At 39.0% G+C, this 19346-nt stretch overlaps 1 protein-coding gene and 1 long non-coding RNA gene across 12 annotated transcripts in view; both read left to right on the forward strand.

Annotated features, from left to right (window-relative positions):
- Utrn (utrophin) overlaps positions 1-19346 on the forward strand; it is a 431942-nt gene that overhangs the window by 320750 nt on the left and 91846 nt on the right. For all 11 annotated transcript variants that reach the window (XM_048354234.1, XM_048354228.1, XM_048354231.1 and 8 more), the window contains one exon: positions 18212-18480. In XM_048354234.1, coding sequence (XP_048210191.1) covers positions 18212-18480 — 269 coding nt within the window. The remainder of the gene's footprint in view (positions 1-18211; positions 18481-19346) is intronic.
- Positions 441-12627, forward strand: LOC125357370. Its single transcript, XR_007212134.1, has 3 exons — positions 441-451; positions 3489-3492; positions 12193-12627. It is a non-coding gene; the product is annotated as an uncharacterized LOC125357370 (long non-coding RNA).

The following is a 19346-nucleotide window of genomic DNA, read 5'->3' on the forward strand; positions in this document are numbered from 1 at the left end:
TGTATTTGGGTTTAAAATTGCAACAGGACCTACCAAAGTAGCAAAGAGCACTGTGTCACATAGTAAATTTAAGAGAAAATTTGTAATGTGTTTTGGGGCCCATATATAGCTCTCTAATGGTTTCACACTGTTGGCCATAAAAACATTCTGATGCATTTTTAAACATTAGTGGCATGCCATTTGGGGTATTTTTCCATCATTCACTTCACTGAGCAGAAGAGGACCTGAAAGAGCACCTGCCGTTTCCAGCAGTGTAAATTGTGAGCATTCAGTGCTTGCAAGGCCAGCACCAAGGGGAGGACAGGTAGCAGGTAGCCCTGGCCTTGCTGGATGGAAGCCCTCCTTCAGACTGAATGCATCTCCCAAGCCCGTGGTTTTCCTGACTTGTCAGTCAAGTTAGTTGTGTATGTATGTGTACACAACACACTTGTACATGCAGTACCTATCTCGTGTCTTTTTGTTTTCTACTAGTATTCCACTAGCAGTTGGCCTACTGGGAACCTCAGTCACAGTGGAATCGTCCGCGTTTCATCAAACCCTAGTCACTCAATTGTTGGGTTTTTCTTTCTTTCCTTTTCTTTTTCCTTTCTCTTCTTTCCTTTCCTTTTTTCTTCCTTCCTTTTTTTTCTGTCTCTGAGACTGATTCCTCCCGAGTATAGTTTACCTGCTGCCTCTGAGTTCCCCATCTTTGCCTCAATTCACTGTGCAGTGAAGTGATTTGGGGGGAAAATGTATCTGTATTGAACATGTATTATTTTCTTGTCATTATTTCCCAAATAACATAATAACTATTGTATAACATTTACATTTCAGTGTGTGTGTGTGTGTGTGTGTGTGTGTGTGTGTGTGTGTGTGTGTGTGTGTGTGTTTGTGTATTTGTACCGGTACTGTCTACTATGGGGTCAGAGTGCTCAAAAAAGAGCTCAGGTACCAGGAGAGAAGAAGGTGGGTGAGGGGCTTCCCGGATGGAGGATGGGGATGAGGAGGGTGTAAGTGTGTGCTGTGTTCTTTGGACTGAGAGGACCTGGAAAATCAGATAGAACGCTCCCAACTTCACATAGCAAAGAAGAATGCCAGTTTCATGGCATTTCCATTTGTTTGTTTTGTTAATTTGGAGGAATATGAAGTTCATGGGTCTTTTCTCGGTAGTCTTCCTTGAATCTGTTTCTCTTGTGTTCCCAGGACTTGACAGGGAAGAGAGGAAACATTTTTATCATGAGCTGCCTTGTAGCAGGACAAAGTCTTGACAAATCATGGAAGTTTCTCTTTGCTATAGATTCTCCTTGGTTTGTTCAGTTATTTCAGAGTGAAGAAGATACTACTTTTTGATGTCTCAGTTTGCTGCTGCTTTCAAGATATACTGAGTCTCATTTTCAAATACCACAAGTTACATCAGTTTAGCTTTATGAATTTTTTTAGTCTGCTTTGTTTTATGACTGATAATTTCCCTACCCTTTCTTTTCTTGATGTTATTTTCTGTAATAGTGGTTGATTTTTACCTGCTGTTCAAAGTAAATGGAAGAAAATTACCCATAATAGCTTTTATCCTTTTCTTGTTTACCATAACTTATGTACAGCTGCTATCTGAAATAGAGAACATTTGAACATTAGTTATCCTGTGCAATGCTGAAGTATTCAGTGTTGGACGCAAGGGGAGATGAAATTGTATTAAGTTGTTCAGTTCTAGGTATTAAACATTTTTAATATATTCTATATACTATGCCCTAGGGCACCAAGATAGTTGCAACTTCATTGTTTTTCTCCCTAGTGCACTTTTCTCAGTTTTTTTTTCTTTTCATTTTTCTAATAGTGATTATCTTATAGTGTTGTGTGCTATTTGAAAATATTTGCAAATTAATACAACCAGCATCAACTCTTCACTCCCTTTTGGTAAAGTCTCTTTCAATACTCTATTAATTAGTATCCCTCTCTTAACAGAAACCCTAGAATGATACATATAAAGCACAGAATTCGTACTTGTTCTGGTGGCTTCTGGAATGGGAGGGATCTTGACTCCTTCTCCAGACTCAGAGGCTGCACACAAGAATTGGCCTCGGCATTCCTGTCTGTCCCTGTCTCCTACCCCTCACTCCCTTTTACGTGATATCCACTGAACACCCGCCTTCTCATCATGGCTCCCAGTAAGGATTTACCATGCCGCCCCCCCCCCATTCTGTTACTTATTCTAGTTATTCTGCCTATAGACCCTTCTTCCTTTATTTTCAGTTATTTCTTGATGTCCGTTTATTACCTTTGCCAGCTCTCATGACCTGTCTACCCAACTCCACCTTTGTTGTCCTGGACACTCACCCTTTCCGAGCTCTCTCTGGACTCCCTAACTGGGTTGTGAGTGTATTCCTCAAAAGCTTTCCCCTTGCTGGCTACTTAATGACTCCCTCGTATCGAGAATATGAATATGAAAAACGATCTGAGTGTCCAATTGAGATATAGAAAGAAAACGTAGTGCAGATATTACTTGAGCCATAAGCAAGACATCAGTACTCAAGCCTAGATAGTGTTGTAGTTGTTTGAACTTGATGCTCAGCGAATTATGAGCAAAATGGAAGTGAGAAAACAGGGAAAAGATTGACATTGAGAAGTGACTCTACAGTCTGATAGCAAGGAGGAGAAAGCAAACTTTGGAGAGGAGGGATAAACATTCTAAAGTAAAATCACCATAGTCGCTGAGGGTTTTTACAGTGAAAAGCTGCAGTTTTGAGTTATGATCTATATTTGAAGGTGACATACAAATCTTTTAAAACAGACATAAGAATTTATATCATTTTAAAAATAAATTACCATCTAAAATGACAACCATGAAAAGCAGAACTAAGTGAGGGTAATATATAGTTGTTTGGAAAACTCAGCTACCAGAGTAAATTGTTCTAGCATGAAGATTAGGTAAAAATGAGTTTTAACTGAACTAAAATTTGCCTGAATAAAATTATAGAAAATTTAAAAGTATACAATGTGGCCAATAGACACCCTGTCTTGTTTGAGCAGTATGGGAACACTTAATGTCATGTAATTGGTATCATCATGTCTATTTATATCTATATCTATTTCCTGTTAATAAAGTCAAATTGTTTTTATTTGATTATCATAACCCAGTTTGCATTAAAAAGTTAGAAAAATGGAATAAGAAATATATCATATTATTGTTATAGGGTATTTTTTTACCTCTAAAAGCATTTATAGAATTATGCAGTTCATATGCAGTATATGCTCTTAGACACCTTAGACATAGAGAATTGAGGTTTGAAGCTAGCCTGGGAAGAAAGGTCCACAGACCATTTCAAAAATAGCTTGCAAAAAGCTAGAGTAGAGCTGTGGCTCAAGTGATAAGAATGCCAACCTAGCAAGCAAGCAAGCCAGGACAGCAGGAAGCCATGTGAATGTATCTGTGATTAATGATTGACAATGATCTTTTTCAGATAAAAAATGCATTTATAGATGAGTATTTTCTTTGTTAGCTCTTTAATGGCTAGATATGTGTTTTAGTGGCATTTGGTATTTTAGTTCATGGCATATGGTATATTTTAATTCAAGGTATATTTCTTTTAATTCTCAAGTGTTTTATAGTATTTTATAAAGCCAGGTACTCACAGAATTTGGTACTCCAAGTATTCCCATATATAATATTTAAATAATATATAATTTTATGGCATAAGAAAGAAGCTATAAATAGCATTTTTAGTGTCCTAGGTCAATTTATTTTATGTCATCATTAGCAAACATGTGCAAATCAGATTTCGTAATCATTGAGTAAAAAGGTGAAATTATCAAATAGTTTTTATCCAATTCTCAGTGTGACTTCAAGTTACATTATTTTCTTATGTCTAAGAAAATGAGGCCAAATGGACACATTACCTAACAGAAATTATTAGGCTGCTAAAGCGAAAAGGTGTTTCTCCTCAAGGATTTTTCTGTTTGTCTGTTTTCCTAATAACAGCTTTATCAATTCAAACCCAATTAATCCTGAATGACAGACCCCGTGCATGCTTCCACACAAATGGGTACAGGGAGATTTCAGTCATTGCATCCTGGAGCCAGGCGAAGGCAGGGGCACAGTTGGCTGCGGGGGTCACAATGCCACCCAAAAATCTTTTCTCCACATTTTCTTTCTCTGCTTCATGACAGGTGTTTTTTTTCTCAACTTTTTCCTGGGTTGGTCTCATCACTTCATGCTAAGGAGGATATGTTAGCCTTTCCCTAGTTCCAAAACATTCTACTAGAGGGCTTTGAGTCACTTGAGTAATGTCTCAAAATGTACATTTTTTGGCTTCCCTTTGTGGAGGATGAAGTTGTTCTCATAAAAGCCAAGGTCAGCAATGCAATAGAGCTGAAGACCCAGAAATGAACCTGCAAACCTATGGCCACTTAATCTTTGATAAGGAGCTAAAAAATAGGATGGAAGATAGCCTTTTCAACAAATGATGCTGGCAAAAATTGGTTAAACACCTGTAACAAACTAAAACTAGATCCTTATATATCACCCTGCACCAAAATCGATTCCAAATAGATCAAAGACCTCGAGATAAAAGCAGATACCCTGAAAACATTGCAGGAAGAAACAGGAGAAATACTTGAGCTGCTTGAAACAGGAAGGAACTTTCTTAATAAAGAGCCAGAAACACAACAAATCAAAGAAAGGTTGGACAAATTGGATTTCATCAAATTGCAGAGCTTCTGCATGTCAAAGGACATAACTGGCAAGGTAAGTAGAACGCCTTCAGATTGGGAGAAGATCTTCACTGGCCATACAACAGACAAGTGCCTCATATTTAAAATATGCTTAGAACTCAAAAAATTAAATTCCCTCAAGGAAACAACTTCCCCCTTAATAAATGGGCTAAACACTTAAAGAGAGACTTCTCTGAAGAGGAAATGAGAATGGCCAAGAAGCAGATGAACAAGTACTCAACATCAATGTCCATAAAAGAAATGCAAATCAAAACAACATTGAAATTCCACCTCACCCCATAAGAATGGCCATTACCAAGAAAACTAATAACAACAGATGCTGGTGGGGACATGGCCAAAAGGCAACTCTACTACACTGTTTGTGGGAGTGTAAACTTGTTAAACAACTCTGGAAAGAAGTATGGGGCTTCCTCAAAAGGCTAAACATAGAGCTCCCCTACGCCCCAGCAATCCCAGTGCTGGGAATTTAAGGCCATACTAACACTACCAGCACAACCATGTTCATAGCAGCATTATTTACCATAGCTAAAATATGGAACCAGGCTGGGAATATGGCCTAGTGGCAAGAGTGCTCGCCTCATATACATGAAGTCGTGGGTTTGATTCCTCAGCACCACATATATAGAAAACAGCCAGAAGTGGTGCTGTGGCTCAAGTGGCAGAGTGCTAGCCTTGAGCAAAAAGAAGCCAGGGACAGTGCTCAGGCCCTGAGTCCAAGGCCCAGGACTGGCTATATATATATATATATATGGAACCAACCCAGATGTCCCTCAGTAGATGAATCTATCTAGAAAATGTGGTACATATACACAATGGAATTCTATGCTTCCATCAGAAAGAATGGTGTTGCCCCATTTGTAAGGAAATGGAAAGACTTGGGAAAAAATCCTGTTAAGTGAAGTGAGCCAGACTCAAAGAAACATAGACTCTATGGTTTCCCTCATTGGTAATAATTAGTACATGTCTAGGATAGTCCTAGCAGAAGATCACAATAGTTTATTACCTATGTACATATGAATGCATAAGATAATGCTAAGCAAAATGAAATCCAAGTTATGGAAATAAGTGATTTATCGTTGTTACTTTCAATGTACCATGTGAAGTTATGCCCTTTTCTTTTGTCTTTCCCATGGTTTTCCCTCTGATGTCACTGTAACTAATTTGGTACCTTGGGTATTGTATATACTTTTATCAGAACTAGGGAAGGGAACGGAAACATCAAAATAGACAAATGGTAAAAGGCAAACCAATGTAACAGCAATACTTACAAGACATTATGCTGTAAACCAACTGTACAACTGGGGGGGCTGGATTAGAGAAGGGGGAAGTTGGGAGAAAAAGGAGGGAGGAGGTAACAAGTTTTTTTTTTAATTTTTTATTGTCAAACTGATGTACAGAAAGGTTACAGTTTCATACGTTAGGCATTGGATACATTTCTTGTACTTTTTGTTACCTCCTCCCTCATTCCCCTCTCCCCATCTCCCGTTCCCTTTCCCCTCATGAGTTGTTCAGTTGGTTTACACCAAACGGTTTTTGCAAGTATTGCTTTTGTAGTCGTTTTTCTTTTGACCCTGTGTCTCTCGATTTTGGTATTCCCTTTCAGTTTCCTAGTTCTAATACCAGTATACATGGTTTCCAATATACTCAGATAAGATACAGTGATAGTGCAGGTGCAACCACAGGAAGGGGATACAAGAGGATCATCAATAATAGAAGCTACGGTTTCACACCACATGTTGAAAGTAATTACAACAGTGATATAGCAGTCGTTTCCATAACATGGAATACATTTCACTTAGCATCGTCTTCTGTGTTCATAGGGGCATAGCTATTAGGCTCTTGTGATCCTCTGCTGTGACTAGCCTAAACCTGTGCTAATTATTCCCTATGAGGGAGACCATAGATTCCATGTTTCTTTGGGTCTGGCTCACTTCACTTAGTATAATTTATTCCAAGTCCTTCCTTTCCTTACCAATGGGGAAATGTCATTCTTTCTGATAGAGGCATAAAATTCCATTGTGTATATGTACCACATTTTCCTGATCCATTCGTCTATTGAGGGGCATCTGGGTTGGTTCCACATTCTAGCTATGACAAATTGTGTTGCAATGAACATTGTTGTGCTGGTGGCTTTAGTGTGTTCTCGTTTGTGGTCTTTTGGGTAGATGCCCAAAAGTGGGGCTGCTGGGTGGTAGGGGAGCTCTATATTTAGCCTTCTGAGGAATCTCCATACTGCTTGCCAGAGTGGCTGAACCAGTTTACATTCCCAGGAAGAATGAAGTAGGGTTCCCTTTTGGCCACATCCCCTCCAACATTTGTTATAGTTAGTTTTCTTGATATAGTACATTCTTTCTGGGGTGAGATGGAATCTCAATGTTGTTTTGATTTGCATTTCTTTGATGGCCAGTGATGTAGAAAACTTTTTCATATGTCTCTTGGTCATTCTCATTTCCTCATCAGAGAAGTCTCTTTTTAGGTCTTTAGCCCACTTGATGAGGGGGCTTTTGCTTCTTTGCGGTTTTGTTTTGGAGGAATTTAATTTTTTTAGTTCTGCATATATTTTAGATATGAGGCCTTTGTCTGTTGTATGGCTGGTAAAGATCTTTTCCCAATCTGTGGGCCTTCTGTTTATCTTGCGAGCTATGTCCTTTGCCCTACAGAAGCTCTGCAGTTTGATGCAGTCCCATTTGTCCATCTTTTCTTTGATTTGTAGCCTTTCTGGGTCTTTGTTAAGGAAGTTCCATCCTGCGCCAAGGAGCCCAAGTGTTTCTCCTACTCCTTCCTTTAGTGTTTTCAGGGTATCTGTTTTGATTTCAAGGTCTTTGATCCATTTGGAATTGATTTTGGTGCAGGGTGATATATAAGGATCTAGTTTTAGTTTGTTGCATGTGTTGAACCAGTTTTGCCAGCACCATTTGTTAAAGAAGCTATCTTTCTTCCAGACTATTTTTTTAGCTCCTTTATCAAAGATTAATAAGTAGGCATAGTTCTGTGGGTTCATTTCTGGGTCTTCAATTCTGTTCCATTGGTCTTCAGTCCTGTTCCGGTGCCAACACAAAGCTGTTTTTATTACTGTAGCTTTATAATACAGCTTGAAGTTTGGTATTGTAATTCCTCCAGCACTGTTCTTTCTGCTTAGGATTGTTTTTGCTATTCTGGGTCTTTTATTGTTCCATATAAATTTCTGGATTGCTTCCTCTATTTCATTAAAAAATGGTGTTGGGATATTAATGGGTATTGCATTGAATTTGTAGATAGCCTTTGGCAATATTGCCATTTTGATTATATTAATCCTCCCAATCCAGGAGCATGGGAGGTTTTTCAATTTCCTTAGTTCTGCCTTAATTTTGTTTTTCATGTTTTTAAGGTTCTCATCATAGAGGTCTTTCACTTCTTTTGGTTAAGGTTATTCCTAGGTATTTTATGTTTTTTGACGCTATTGCAAAAGGAGTTGCTTTCCTGATTTCAGCCTCAGTGTTGGGGTCATTAGCATATAGAAAGGCCATTGATTTTTGAGGGTTTATTTTATATCCTGTAACTTTGCCAAAGTTTTGGATCAACGCTAGGAGCTTGGGAGTAGAGTCTATGGGGTGCTTTAGGTATCGGAACATGTCGTCTGCAAAGAAAGAAAGTTTAACACATCTTTTTCTATTTGGATCCCCTTTATATTTTCTTCTTGCTAATTGCGCTTGCTAGAAATTCTAGTACTATGTTGAAGAGAAAGGGAGAGAGCAGACATCCCTGTCTTTCTCCTGGTTTTAAAGGGAATGGCTTTAGTTTTTCACCATTTAGAATTATGCTTGCTGTTGGTTTGTCATGAACAGCCTTTATTATATTCAGGAGTGTTCCCTGGAATCCCAGCTTTTCCAGGGCTTTTAGCATAAATGGGTGCTGGATTTCATCAAACGCTTTTTCTGTATCCAGAAATATATCCATGTGTTTCTTTACCTTGCTCCCGTTGATTTGGTGGATTACATTAATTGACTTGCGTATATTGAACCAACTTTGCATCTCTGGGATGAATCCAGTTTGATCATGGTGTGTGATTTTTTGATGACCTGTTGAAGTTGATGGGCGAGGTAACAAGTTTGATAAAAGAATGTAATAACTGCCTAATGCATGAAATTGTAATCCCTCTGTACATCACTTTGACAATAGGTAAATACATTTTTTTAAGCTGAGGTCAGAGGTCATGGGGAAGCGTCTGAGAGGTTTATAAGCATGTGCAAAGTACAAACCAGGTACCAGGTGCTTTCATTCACAATAATTAGTAGAATAGATACTATGGAGAGCACTAATAATATAATTCTTTAGAAAGAAGGGAAATCAAAGCTCCCCAAGTAAATACCAGGAAATGGGTACTTGTAAGTGGGGCTTGGGAGTGTTACAGGGGAGAGGGGTAGAAGAATGAAGGTGGGAAGGCAGACTGAAGGAAGGGGTGGGGGTGGGTGGAAGCAGAGAGAAGATGTTGAAAGGGTGACATTGATTAAGATGTATTGTATATATAAACTGCTTTGTTAAATGACAAAAAAGTCAATACAAAAATCTAATAAAAGGGAAAGAGGGAGGAGAGAGGGGGGTATGAGGGACGAGGTAACAAACAGTACAAGTAATGTATCCAATGCCTAACGTATGAAACTGTAACCTCTGTACATCAGTTTGATAATAAAAATGTGCAAAAAAAAATCTAATAAACAAAAGTGAGGGAAGGAGCGTGGTAGGAGGGGTGGGTGAGAATGTTGAAAAGGGGTGACATCGATCAAGATGCACTGTATTCACAAACTGCTTGTTGTATGGTGACTCCTTTGTGCAACTACTTAAAGATATATAAAAACATAACAAAAATTCACAATAATTTAGTAGACGAGTCACCCTGCCCCTGCCTTCGCTGTGGCTATTTCTTCTTTGAAATACCATGCCATTTTTGATTCCACTGAGGGAGAAGGTGTTTAGGCAATGTTAGGATATGTCTTTTTAGTTTTCATATCAAACTTGAAGTATAAGTAATTGCTTTTAGGCCTGTGGAGCATGGCAACAATTTAATGAGTTGTACAAGTCCAAGTTCGATTAGTAACGTCGTAATGCACAAAAACACCACAGAAACATATAGTGCTGCTCTCTTTCGCAGTTTCTCCCACTACAGATTAATGGTGTGCTCTTTCCCAATGGGAAGTCTCAGAGTGTGTCTTGCCTTCAGCTTTTACAAACACAAGGGATTACTTCCCTAAGCCCATCAGTTGGATAAAAATTTCGAACTCTTCTTTACCTGCTAATAATACTCCATTTGAAACCATATTCCATTTGAAAATTATAAAAATGGTTTGTAAAAACTTTTTGAGTGTGTGTGTGTGTGTGTGTGTGTGTGTGTGTGTGTGTATGTGTATACTGGGGCTTGAACTCAGGACCTGGGCACTGTTTCTTAGCTTTTTCACTCAAGGCTAGCACTCTGCCGCTTGAACTACAGCTTCATCTTCTGGTTTTTTACTGGCTAATTGGAAATAAGAATCTCACAAATTTGTTTCCCCATGCTGGCTTTGTACCAAGATCCTTAGATCTTCTCAGCTTCCTCAGTAACTAGGATTACCGGTGTATGCTACCAATGCGTAACCTAATTTTTTTTTTTAATTTTGAAAATCGTTTGTGCAAGCACTTATAGGTCATTTAAAGAGAATCATTAAATTTCCTGAAATCTTGGCAGTTTATTATTTAAAACTGTAAGGGGCTGTTTCTTTAATGCTATTTCTTTTTTTTTTTTTTTTTTTTGGCCAGTCGTGGGCCTTGGACTCAGGGCCTGAGCACTGTCCCTGGCTTCTTTTTGCTCAAGGCTAGCACTCTGCCACTTGAGCCACAGCACCACTTCTGGCCATTTTCTGTATATGTGGTGCTGGGGAATCGAACCGAGAGCTTCATGTATAAGAGGCAAGTGCTCTTGCCACTAGGCCATATCCCCAGCCCCCTTTAATGCTATTTCTTGTGAGATGCTTTTTTAATTGAACTTTTTATTGGCACTTTTTATTATGTTGAATTGTACATAGCAAAAGATTTATCATGACATTTTCATACATGCATATAATGTTCCTTGACCATGGTCACCTCCTCTATTACTCATGGTGCTGAAAACCCATTAAATAAACGAATCAATATTTTTGATGCTGATAACAAAGCTTAGTTTGATGGACCTACATTTTAAATTAATTGATCACCATCTGCTAGTTTCTCCAGTGTTACGACCATCCATAAATCACTGTTGTCTCATTAAAAAAGTAGCAATGTTTTGCATACATGTATTTTATAGTAATGAACTCCTGGGATGTTACTTTCTGGTTTGAGCATAAAGCACAGTACTAGATACTTCCAGTGTAGCATGGTACACAACTTCTTGTTATTGCTGTTTCTCTGTGGAAAGCTGAACTAGAATGAATGAAAGGTTTTACTATGTTTTAGTAAGTATAATCCTAACAAAAGCATACATTCTCCTGTTCACTTAAAGTCCTCCCTTACTTTAGCAGTATGTAAACATAAAGCATAATGTACTTAATTTTTTTTTTTTATAAGAATGGCTGAGTAGAAAGCTCCTGATTTCTGTGCTTGCTGATTCTTTAGCTTCTGGTTATAGCTGAGAGGCTGCCTGGAAGAGATTGAATCTCAGGCTCTTGTCCTCAGTTCTTGAAAGAGGAAGGGGGCATTCTTGACTGCATTCTCCCCTCTTCCCTTTCCCTCTAGACCTCACCCCACCCCTAGGAAGCTAACACAATTGAGGGAAGGAGTAGGGGGGGAGGGATACGAGGGGTACGAATGTGAAAAGGAAGATAGTGATCAAGATATGTAGTCTTCATGATGTGATAGTTAATGACAACTCCTTTGTACAATTAAAGATAATTTTTAAAAGAAAGAAAAAATGTTAAAAAGATGAAGGGACCAGGCACCATTGGCTCACATCTGTAATCCTAGCTATTCAGGAGGCTGAGGATTGCCGTTCAAAGCCCGCCCAGGCAGGAAAATCCCTAAGATTCTTATTTCCAATTAACCACCAGACAACTGGAAGAGGTGCGGTGGTTCAAGTGATAGAGTGCTAGCTTTGAGCTGTAGTGCTCAGGGACAGTGCCCAGGCCCAGAGTTCAAGCCCCATGACAGACCAAAAACAACAACCAAAAAAAAAAAAAGAGGAAGGGAAGAAAATGGAAGGGGAAACTTTTCCTTTTCTCTTCATTTCTATCTTTTTTTTCTTTTTATCGATAAATATTGTTTAAGGTTTTTTTATTTGTACAGAGAACTGCGTATTTACCTAATAAATAATTCCCAGGCCCTCGAATAGATACCCTTACCCCTCTGGAAACTCCACATTCCTAGCTCCTCTCCTCCTTTCAGGGCTACCTCCCGGCCCCCCAGGATCTGCGGGCTGAAGTCTGCCACCTTAGCTAACTTGTCATTATTGTGAGCAAATGTAGGGACTATTCAATTACAGAAAAGCGTATTAGGAGTTCTTAGCTTTCCCCTTCCCCTCTCCCCTTCTCCAGCCCTTCTCTTTCCCCAGACTTGAGAAGTCTCTTATCTTCATGGATGGTCCATTTCCTCTATCATATCCTTATGGACAGATTCAGGCTGCATATTCACATTGACTTACTCTGAGGAAGCTCTTATTATTGTCATCCTCATGATTTATTAGATGAACCTAATTAGAGATGCTGCTCAGCTGATGGCACTTGAGGATGTACTTGTGGTCTGGTTCATAATGAGTTCTTGCCACCAGTCAGCCTGTAGATGAGGAGGAAGTGGGCAGGGTCCTCTTAGCTACTGATGAAATATTTCAGGGAGATTAGGTCCACCTTAATTATATAATCAGGGAATATGGGAAGAGTGGATTCCCCGTATTTTAATCAGAAGCATCTTTTGATTAGAGAATTAGAGAGAGAGAGAGAGAGAGAGATAGAGAGAGAGAGAGAGATGAGTGCCCAAGTGCACAGAGATAAAAGCCACGTTTTATTCCTTGAATTCTATTAAGCCAGTCATCTTGGCTTGCTTTTGTGAAAAACTGCTAGAGATATCTGTGTAAAATGATAGAGAGAATGTGAGAAAAGGAAACTTCAATGAAAATAGCATAATCAAACCCACTAAAAACTCTGAAAAGGAGGGGGGTTAGAAAGAGAAGTTTTAAAAAAGTTAATATAGAGGGGGGTGAATTTGATCACAGACCGTTATCTGTATTATGTAACTGTCACTGGAACCCCTTTGTTAATTATGCTAATAAAAAAAACAAGGCATAACGCAATAAATAGCAGAAAGTAAGAATTCTCAACTCTTACTTGAGAGCTTTAGGATTTACCACAGAACATTTAGAAATTTTGGAGGAACATTTGTTCTTTGATTTTCAAATGTGAAGATTTTATTTTTAAAGAATGCAATCGTGTCTCTGTTCTTCATTTGGGGACTGCGGGCTTTCTGAAGTTTTCCTTTTTTTTTTTTTAACTCCAAATTGTTCTAACTTGCCATTTCATGTCCTGTTGCTTCGTCTTACATCTTGCACAAAGGTTCTAGCAAGTTTTGGTTTTTACCTTGAACATTGCTCTGTTCTTAGCTCATAGTATGCATTCAACCAGACTTTTTTTTTTTTTTTTTTTTTACAACCTATAGATGTACTTTTAGTCTGACTCTTCAGTGATCAGTTGATGTATTTCCTTTCTGGCAGATGGTGAATTGGACGGGGAGCTTTGTTTTTCTTTGGAGAAGCTGCTTGGGTGGGGATGGCATAATAAATACACTACAAAAGGACCACTCTATCAAAAGATCTGACATTACCTGAAGACAAAAGAAGCTGACTCACTATGGCATGTTTTATCCCAGGACAAAGCAGCCATGTATCTCTCTCCATGCTGGGTTATTGAATGACTCAGTCAGAAACAGCTTTTACTTTATGCAAGGAAAATCATCATAATTAAACTGTCTATTCTGAAATTGGTGGGTTTCTTATTTTTTTTTATCCATCCTAGTGAAGCACAAGTGTTTAAAAAATATATATATATATATATTTTTTTAAAGCCCAAGTGACTTATTAAGCCACACAGGTGTTAGCATCATAAAAATCTCCCACCTCAGCCCTCCTGAGATTGCCAGGAAGGAGGGTTTCCCCCCCATGTATAACATTATATATGTATATAAAATATATAGTGTGTAATGTAAATATTGCTTTTCGTATTTTATAGGTATCCAGAAGGTATACGGTCTTAAATGACGTTTACCCTCTTTAATGGCAATTCTTTTTTTTTTTTTTTTTCTTTTCCAGAAAGTATTTTTTTCTTGGCATCCTCAGAGTCCAGACATATTGCGTGTAAACCATTCTCCCACCACCTTGGTTTCATCTCCTGGTTGTTAGTTGATTTATGGTACTGGGGGGATCAAACCCAGGGCCCTACACATGCAGAACAGGTGCTAAGGCAAGCCCTCTTCCTCTCGTCTGTAGCTGCAGCCTCTCCTGACTGGCACTTGAAGCTGGTTCCTTATTTTCTTACTTATACAAGAATAGTCAGCCTGTCCACCAACGGGTGCTTTCTCTTTTCCCCAGTAGGTTCTAGGGGATCATTCATCTCCGTAGGTGCACAGAACATGTTTCAGCAAGATAACTTGAAGTTCTGTGGTTGCCATGTCCACTGGCTGCAGAGTTTATTGCTGCTTCTCCGTGTAAATGGTGTTATCTAGAATTCTCTGGAAATGTAAAGAGACAAACATATTTAACTTGACCTTTAAATAATAGTTAAAGAAAGGCCAGGTGTGGTAGGTCATAGCTGTAATCTCAGCTACTCAGTAGTAGGCAGAGTTTGGGAGAAAAACAGTTTCAAGGCAAGCCAAGCAAAATGTTATCAAGATCCCATCACAACAAAAAACTGAATGTGTTAGTACACAGCTGAAATATACAAATACAAAATGTGTTTCTGATACCTCAAAGCCCTCTTGTTATGTTGCACATTTAGAAATGTTCACTGTAATCTTGTCCTCTTGTTGAGGGGAGTGAAATTCTGTTATTTGTGAGCTGCAAAAAAATGGTCTTTATTAAAAATGAACTGCCAGAGGGCTGGGGATATAGCCTAGTGGCAAGAGTGCCTGCCTCGGATACACGAGGCCCTAGGTTCGATTCCCCAGCACCACATATACAGAAAACGGCCAGAAGCGGCGCTGTGGCTCAAGTGGCAGAGTGCTAGCCTTGAGCGGGAAGAAGCCAGGGACAGTGCTCAGGCCCTGAGTCCAAGGCCCAGGACTGGCCAAAAAAAAAAAAAAAAAAAAAAAAAATGAACTGCCAGAGACACTTGGGACAATGAACTATTTAGATATATGATTTCTCCTCAGTTAATTCCTTTTGTTTTTTTTTTTACAGTAAATATTGCTGTATAATGAAGTTTAATTATAGTGGTTCTCAAAGCAATGACTTTAACACATACATTTGGATCAAATACAAAATGTGTTCAAATATAGAGAGCATGTTAACAAATCTAAGCTTCTTCTGCAAAGTACACTGTTGTGGTAAGGATTACTATGTAGTCAAGACTGGACTTGAATTTTCACTCCTCCTGCCCCAGCCTTTACGGTGTTTGTATTACAGCCTTGTGCCACCAGGTCCAATTTAAAATGACAATCTCAAGAAATAATTTTTAAAAACATTTTCTCATATGTTCTTTCTTTGCACATTAAAATCTATTCAAAAAATCTGGGATGCAAATGCATGTCATATTCATGTTAATGTTCTGATCTACAAGATGAAACCCTTCTGGGTTGAAGCCTGGGAAGATGATACTAAATAGTGTCCAAACTATATTGTGGCAGTTACAAAAGGATACCATGTATCCTGGTACCATACTCTATGAATAAGCCATTATCTAGTTCCTCCTCCCTCTCTTTCATTCTAATAGGAAATAACTTATTCTGTGAACATATTTCTAAGTTCTTTTTATGTCTCTTTTCTGCTGGAGTTTGAGTTTTCTATATACAGGAATGTGACCTCTTGTTTTGAACACTCAGCTTCCAGCAGAGTTCAAGATATACAAGCCACTTATAAATATCTATGAAATGAATAAATGTGTGGAGAGACATGACTGAATCAGAGGATGCAAAACAATGGGAAAGTGTTGGAATATACCTTAAAGAAAAGATTGTAAGAAGGGCAGTTAAGCAATAACAAAAGTAGTGAAACAATCCATCTAAGAATACCACATATGTGTGCATTCACAAAGTAACATGTTTACAAATGTTCATTGAAGCATAATATGAAAATTATCAATATAAATACGGAGTCATGTTTTTCATATAAGAATCAAAATATAATAATAATAACAAATGAAGCTTGGAGTTTCTGAAAGGAAGGGGTTGCATGCATATATATTGTATAATAACAAAAATTCACAAACAATTCTGCCAGAACTATACTCCTGACAAAGATTTACCACAAATTTAGGAGCAATTCTGTAAGCCATTTTCCCCACAATTACCTTCTTTTTTTGTGTGCCTGTGTTGAAACTCAAGGCCTGTGTGCTATCACTGACTATTTGACTCAAGGCTGGTGTGCTCTATCACTTTGCGACACAGCTCGTCTTTGAGCTTTTTGCTGATTAATCGTTGCTGAGAACTTCATGGACTTTCTTGCCCAGTTTGATTTTGGACTATAATCCTCAGAGATCCCAGCCTCTGGATAGCTAGGAGTAAAGGCCTTAGTGACTGGTGCACAGTAACAACTACCTCCTTGACACTAGTGTCATGTGTTGTCTATCTGTGAGCATCTGTTGGCTAAAGAGTATGTTTTCAAAATACCGAGTATAATTCTCCTCATTTTGCTTTTAAAGCCTGCTCCTTACCTCATCCTTTTCAAGTATGCTCATAATTTACTATGGCATGTGTATTCTCATTGCAGCATTCTGTTGTTCAAAAGTAAATTCATTAATCTTTAGATAATCTGTATCTCTATGATGTTTTTAAGTTGACAACTATGTGTAATATGCAAAACATAGAAACAACCTTACAACATATCTAGTGCTATAGAATTAAAGAAACAACTCATGGGCTGCTGCACATGTCGGGGTTCATGCATGGGGGCCTACTCATGACGGGGTTCACGCGTGGATGGTCCCACTTGTGATGGGGTTCACACGCGGGGGTCCACTCGTATTGGGTTTCATATGGGGGCCCACTCATGACAGTTCACACGTGGGCGGCCCACTCGTGTTGGGAATCTCCCGTGGATTTGCTCATGACCTGCAAACACACGTGAGAGAACTTTCCTAGTCATTCTCCTAATGATGACAAATAACATCTTCAAGTAATGAGAGAAAATGAAGCAATTTGACCCTCCCCTGCAAAATTTACACGTGTGAACCCCGTCATGAGTGGGCCCACCCACCTGTGTACCCCGACACGAGTGGGCCCATCCACATGTGAACCCCGTCATGAGTGGGCCCCCACGCGTGAGCCCTGACATGCATGCAGCAGCCCACAGGAGAGCCTGTGCAATTTTGTGGGGGGAGGGGTTGTCAGTGTTTCAGCTCAGCTCCATCTCCTAGGGCGCAGAGCAATTGCTTGGGTTCCTATCATTAGTTGAACATGTTATTTGCCATCATCAGGAGAACAACTATGAAAGTTCCTTCACGTGTGTTTGTGGGTCAGCCGTGTGAGCTTACAAAAAGATGCTAATCCCCCTGGTAAACAAAGACCTTGTATTTATGCTTGTCCAAATGAAGACAGAAACTGTGGCGAACTTCCCATCCAGAACAATCACTGAAAAGTCATTGCTTTCTTCCTTCTTTAGTGTTTCCTATCACTCACTCCAATCACAGTGTAGAGGCAGCAAGAAATGCCCGTAAAAAGGGCTCAACAACTAATACTTATTTTCGACACTGCCATTATTAACTTACGTCCAAGGAGTTTAAATAATAATAATAATTTTGATGAAACTTAGACACATTTCTATGTATATCAGTACTTCATTCTTACTGTTGTACTGGATTCCATTTTGCAAATACACCATCAATTTGTTTCTTTAATGCTATAGCACTAGATATGTTGTAAGGTTGTTTCTATGCATATTACAAATAGTTGTCAAAAACAACATGGAGATACAGATTCTCCAAAGATTAATGAATTTACTTTTGAACAACAGAATGCTGCAATGAGAATACACAACCCCCGACACGCGTGTAGCAGTCCACGTGAGAGCCTGTGAAATTTTCCGGGGCGGGAGTGTCAGTGTCACTGCTCAGCTCCATCTCCTAGGGTACAGAGCAATTGCTTGGATTTCTGTCATTAGTTGAAGATGTTATTTGTCATCATCAAGAGAATGACCAGGAAAGTTCCCTCACACGAAGTCACCAATGTTCCCCATAATTTTTTAATCTGTTTTCTTCTTTGAAGTATATGGCTGGACCACTCTAACTGTTCCTGACAGATGTTCTTTGAATGCTGTGGGCTATGCAGAATGTGCAACTGATCCATTCAAACTGTTCCTGTTTTGTTTTTTCTTTTTCAATCACAGAATTGACTCCGGAGGAAAGAGCTCAAAGGATTGCCAAAGCCATGCGCAAACAATCTTCAGAAGTCAAAGAGAAGTGGGAAAGTCTAAATGCTGTTATCAGTCACTGGCAAAAGCAAGTGGACAAGGCATTGGAGAAGCTCAGAGACCTGCAGGGAGCTATGGATGACCTGGATGCAGACATGAAGGAGGCAGAGGCCGTGCGCAATGGCTGGAAGCCTGTGGGAGATTTGCTCATTGACTCTCTTCAAGATCACATTGAAAAAACCATGGTCAGCACTGTTGCCTTTGATGGGTTTTACTGTATGTGTGTATGTGGTGGTCCTGAGGCTGGAAAGCAGGGCCTGGGCATCTTCACTAAGCTATTGTGCTCAAGGTTAGGGATCTGCCACTCGAGGCTCCAGCTCCACTTCTGGGTTTTCTGGTGGTTCATTGGAGATAAGAGTCTCATAAACTTTCCTGTCCAGGATGGCTGTGAACCGTGATCCTCAGATCTCAGTCTCTGACATAGTTAGGATCTCAGTCTCTGGCATAGTTAGGAATACAGGCATGAGCCACCAGTGCCCAGCTACATTTGTTTGTTTGAGGGTTTTTTTTTCCCCCAAAGAATGTTTTACTGCTAAATATAACATAATAGAGGGCCACATAGGTACATTGCCACCAGGGATGGTTATAAAGCCAACACTATCACACCTTATCATGAATCCAAGTCAGGAATCATGATAGACGTTTTCCAGGTATCACTCCCTGTCACCAATTTGTCCCCCAAGAAGAGAAAATTGTAATGTAATCTATTTTTTTAAAAAATAATTTAAAAACCCAACTATGTGTCCCTACACAATGTAGATTGGGTTTACCTATTTTGTTTTGATGTAAAAATCCTTTTTAGCTTCAGAGAGTAGCGTAGTATATAAAATGAAGTATTTGGTAGTCATGAATCATAGCTTAGGAAAAGCCAAGAAAAAATTTCAAAGGAGGATGTATTCTGACTGTTTCTGTCATGCATGAAATTTTTAGTGCAAAAGGTACATATCTTTTTGTTCACAGACCTTGGATTACAACCTTCCTTTTATGTGCATATAGCTAAACAGGAGAGGTAAAGGAGATCTGAGAAATGAACTGAATACTTAGGTAAATT

This window comes from Perognathus longimembris, chromosome 9 (assembly GCF_023159225.1).
Source record: "Perognathus longimembris pacificus isolate PPM17 chromosome 9, ASM2315922v1, whole genome shotgun sequence".
In the NCBI taxonomy this organism is placed as follows: domain Eukaryota; kingdom Metazoa; phylum Chordata; class Mammalia; order Rodentia; family Heteromyidae; genus Perognathus; species Perognathus longimembris.